Genomic DNA, 4,599 nt, shown 5'->3' with positions numbered 1-4,599 from the left:
AAGTCTTTGAACAGATAGGATAACCTTAATGATTGAAGCAAATGACACTATTGTAGAGCACCAATGACCTTCCTGGAGGCTAAGAAAGTGAAAACCAACTTAAATAACTGTAACTCCCTCTAATTTCCAACTATGTTTCATCATGTTACTAGAAACTAGCTCAGGAAACAATATCGGTTAGAATCATAAGTAAAATGAAATAGATAGAAATATTATCAGTGGTGATGAGCCAAATGAATGGATAGAACCACTAGATTATAAAATTAAACATTTCAGTTCTGATGGAAATTTCAATCCCAACCTCATCAAGTACATTCACAAGCTTCAAGCGCTTTGTCCAGCAAAAGTTTTACTTTTATTGCACATAGAAAGGTGAAAGGTAATGGGTGTTATGCAACTCCAAGCTTAGATTCAGCTACCACGAACGCATCTGCAAAATTAGTTGCCAGTCACATAAGTTGGACATATTACAATATTTGCAAACATATTAAGAGTGAAGAGATAGTGAAAGAAGCATCTTATGAATAGAACACTAACACATCAGGAAAAAGTATAACATTATCATAGAAATTTAACCAATTGACAACATCCAATCAAAAAGTAAATGAAAAATGTTATCTGATGGATATGACAAACTTTTTTTTTTTTTAAGAAACCAAGTTTTTATGGTGAGAAATGAGAATATACTAGGACACTCCAAAAAACAAACAAACAAAAAGGGAATCCGAAATTTAACTGCGTAAAAAGACACTGATCCAACCAAATAAAACATATCCCATCAATACAAAAAGGTTATGTAACCTATGTTCACTAGGAGCATTAAACCTAACAGCCTCAAACTTCCTTGCACAATTTTTCTACTTCTCTAAAGATCATATTATTCCTCTCCAACCAAACGCCCCACAAAACGACAAAGAAACTAGCATGCCACAAAAATTTTGCCCTTCTCTCAAGATGAAGAACTCAGAAGCACCACCTCCACCATAAAGTAACCATCTTTAGTCCAGGCCAAACATTAAACAAACAAGCTCGTCAACCACACCAAAGGTATTCTTTTAGCAGACAGGAGGAGGACCTTGACGATATGTTCTGGGTATGCTAGTTTGTGCAAGTACAACATAAAAGAAGAGTACCTTTGAACACAATCCATGTTATTGAGTCTCCCATGTAACACCTGCCATACAAAAAATTTGATTTTCATTGAGATTTTAACCTTCCAAAGAGAGGAGAAAGCATAGGTATATAAGGGAAAAGAATGGGTAGACAAAATGTGGAAAAAAAAGGAAGGGAATCCCCAAGAATTGAACTTATTGCAAGACTCTGTATACCCAAGGAAAAGGGTGTTGGTCACAAAGGAGGGATGGAAGAACGCCATTTGTGCTGCCTCTCTATGAAAAAAGGGCAACAAAAGACTGGAAGTCAAATATCAGATATTTTGAAAAAGGCAACATCGAGGCATTGGATGCAATCTCTTGTTTGAGGGATGGTATAACCACATAAAGAAACAATGAAGAAAGAGGAATATCACCTACCCAACAATCCTCCAAAAAATAAACCTTCAAGCCTTACCAAACGGAACAATTCATAGACTAGTGCCCTTGGAACCACCACTTGAAACCCACTTAGTACTGTGTATGGACCATATCTACTCACAATAGCTTTGTACCACAAAGCATTAAGATCCATGAAGAAGCTCCACAATCATTTTAACAGATAAGTCTTCTTACGTAATCTCAAGCTCTCAATCCCTCTAATCCTCCTAGCTCCAGCACCTTCACCACCACCTCCCACTTAACCAAATGAGTTCCTCACCTCTCATTGACCCTTTCTCACAAGAAATTACTCATCACTCTCTCAATATTCTAATTCACTGAGACCAGAAGTCTAAACTAAAAAAATAATAATAATAAAAAAAAAAAACCAAAAATAATCGGGAATCCCACACAACACCAACCAGATAAGAGTGAATCTCCTACCTTTAGAGAACAGTGCATTTTTTCCACGTAGACAACTGTTTTTGAGTTTCTTTTTTCCATGAGAGGATTGAAAAAAGTCTGGACTCTTCGAATTGTTCCCCAAATTAAGTCCTAGATAAAATGAAAGGAAGGGACTCACCTCACATCTGACCAAAAAGCCTAAGAACGCAACGTAAAGACAATAATTTAAGCCTGTGATGGAGCTTTTTCCCACCCTAGGTTAGAAAAAACTTCAAGGGAAGACAAAAGACCAATAAGATTAACAAATAATCTTTCCTGCCCTGAACAAAAGGTGAATGTCTATAACACTGATAGACGAATTAACTCATTTCCCACCTTAAACTCCTTCACAACCTCGTTCTCCATTTATAATGACACTAACATGCTAGAACATCTACCACTCAAATTACGAGAAAGAGCGATACAGGATCCTCTTACTTAAGACCCCTAGAAACGAAGATCTTGCCACATTTTCCACGAAAAGATGGGAAATTTACTAACCTAATACAATTCCATATCTAGGTTCTCCAATTAAACCCAAATCCCCTCTTCTCAATGAATTTATCCAAGAAGTTGTACTCCACATGGTCACGTGCTTTTTCAGAGACAATCTTAAAAACCACCCGTCCTCTTTTCTTAGCGTATAGTTCTCAAAGGCTCCGCTAGTAATCAACACTTGCTCTAAGTTAGATTTCTTGCAATAACGGTCCCTAAGGAGTCAGAGACAGACTAGAAGTACTTATCGCATGGCTTAATTTATATATCACATATATGGTACTAAGAATAAAAATCGCATCCATCCAGCAAACGGCAACATAAATATGAAAGTTAATCAGGCTAAACTTCCAACAAATTCAATATCGTTCGCAGCAGGAAATTATTTGGGTTTCTCCATTAATTTAGAAGTAAATATGAAAGACGGATCTAAAGCATCGAAAGATTGTATAGAAGATAAATGCTCAACACAATACTTCTTTTTTAAAATTAATCACACATCCAATTTAGGAAGAGGCGCAAATTTCTACAGCACCACGACATAATGGGCAAACTTGACCTAGAAATATGAAGGAAAAGAGCACCTCCGTTCTCTTCAGATGACAATCTGATAAAATTTTCAATTAAAACATACAAATAAGGGGAAATTGATATGCATGATTCAAACACGACAAAATCCCTTCCGATGGCGCGGGGAAGAAAGTCTTAGAATAAAAATCGAAGGGAAGAGTTGGGGAAATCACCGGTAGCAGTTAATGGGTGGCGGAGGATGCATCGGCATGGTGGTGGTGAGAAGAAGAGGGAGAATAGATCCTGTTGTAGACTTGCTCGCCGACAAGGTAGATGCCGAAAGCGACGAGGGCGATGCCGAGGCCAGGAGTGGCGTGTCGGAACTGATTGGTGAGACTCGGATGCTTCCTCCACTCGTCTCTCCTCCTGAAGAACTCTCCCGTCGATCCCAAAGGCTTATTCGCCATTGCAGACTGCTCTGATTTCCTTTTTCCTTGCACAAGATGCAAATGCCCACGCCCTTCCCCTCTCTCAGTTTTCAGGCTTCTAAGCACCAACACAAATTACTTTATTACCCTCCTTTTCAATGGCTTTGACTCTTCATTTAAGTTAAATTTAAATTTAAATTAAATTAGATTTTTTATTAATATTATAATTTTCAAAAACATTATTTAAATAAATTATTTTTAAACTTATTGTTTTGCATAAATTTTCAAATGTAATTTTGTATGCGTGGAGTACATCTCCTAACTCTTTAATTTTTGCCGAGGATGTATATCTGATTCGAGAATTGGAACACTTGAGGTTGAATTTTTAACTTTCGAATTTTTAACTTTGAATATCTTAGACTTGTAATTGATCGAAGATCTTCCGCTTAGAGCTTGTTGAAGGTCTTCGTCTTTTGGCTCATTGAAGGTCCTTTTAAAGGTCTTTTGACCTCCATTAGAAGTTGAATTCATGGTTTGGACCTAGGCTTGTTTGTGCTAAATTTGGGCCAAATCATTGCTTGAACATGAGCTTAACCATCATTGGACTTGAATAGGTCAGTTAGTGAGATGGCTATAAAGAAGACGTGCTGATGAGTCGCACAAAATTTGCATGTAGGCTAGGATTGGAAATTTAAGTTTTTTTTCTAAGTTGGCTATGGCAGATGAGATTGGGGTAGTAGGTCATAGGCACTCCCGACCCTCGACTCCCTCATGAAAGTTATGTGAAATTCCAATTTAGAAGGTGTAGAAATTGATTGGGAATCAAATGGTGTCTATATCTCACGAATTTGGAAGAAACTGAAAGTTAAACCCAAGACTCAATACTCATGATTTAAGTACTCTCGAAGCTCGACTCTTGTCCCAAATGTTTATCCAAACTCCGTTGTGTCAAACGTAGATGGTTGGTTCACCTCCCACTTCTGGAAGAGCTTATTGAGGGCAATGGTAATGCACTTGAGGTTCAGTATAACTTTTTACTCAAAACGGACGAGGAAACAAAGAGGTTGAACCAAATCTTAGAAGATATATAATTGACATGTCAGAATTTGCATTACGAATTGAGAGAGAGAGAGTCGCGACTTCCAAAGTTGTCATCTTGGTGTCGTCATCGCTGCCTCCTTTCAAAGTTG

General features: G+C 37.5%; 1 protein-coding gene across 2 annotated transcripts; it reads right to left on the bottom strand.

The window, feature by feature from the left end:
• Window positions 1–225: 225 nt before the first annotated feature.
• Window positions 226–3,520, bottom strand: LOC111793235 (NADH dehydrogenase [ubiquinone] 1 beta subcomplex subunit 3-B). Of its 2 annotated transcripts, XR_002814903.2 has the most exons (3): window positions 3,215–3,519; window positions 1,134–1,174; window positions 226–430 (listed from the first exon to the last, which is right to left on the bottom strand). XR_002814903.2 is itself a non-coding variant. In XM_023675029.2 (2 exons), exon 1 carries the CDS (start codon window positions 3,446–3,448, stop codon window positions 3,224–3,226), a length of 225 nt encoding a protein of 74 aa, XP_023530797.1. In that variant the 5' UTR covers window positions 3,449–3,520; the 3' UTR covers window positions 226–430; window positions 3,215–3,223. The 2 variants fall into 2 exon arrangements, 1 of the variants encoding a protein (XP_023530797.1); XM_023675029.2 differs by lacking the exon at window positions 1,134–1,174 and having other exon boundaries at window positions 3,215–3,520.
• Between the last annotated feature and the right edge of the window lie 1,079 nt (window positions 3,521–4,599).

Source organism: Cucurbita pepo, chromosome 1, assembly GCF_057944985.1.
Source record: "Cucurbita pepo subsp. pepo isolate OVF chromosome 1, ASM5794498v1, whole genome shotgun sequence".
NCBI classification, from domain to species: domain Eukaryota; kingdom Viridiplantae; phylum Streptophyta; class Magnoliopsida; order Cucurbitales; family Cucurbitaceae; genus Cucurbita; species Cucurbita pepo.
Note: the sequence above shows the minus strand (reverse complement) of the source record. Positions and strands in the feature narration are given on the sequence as shown.

What these genes read in the sequence shown, in the direction of transcription:
- LOC111793235 (XM_023675029.2), bottom strand. Translation starts at nt 3,448, where the DNA reads ATGGCGAATAAGCCTTTGGGATCGACGGGAGAGTTCTTCAGGAGGAGA.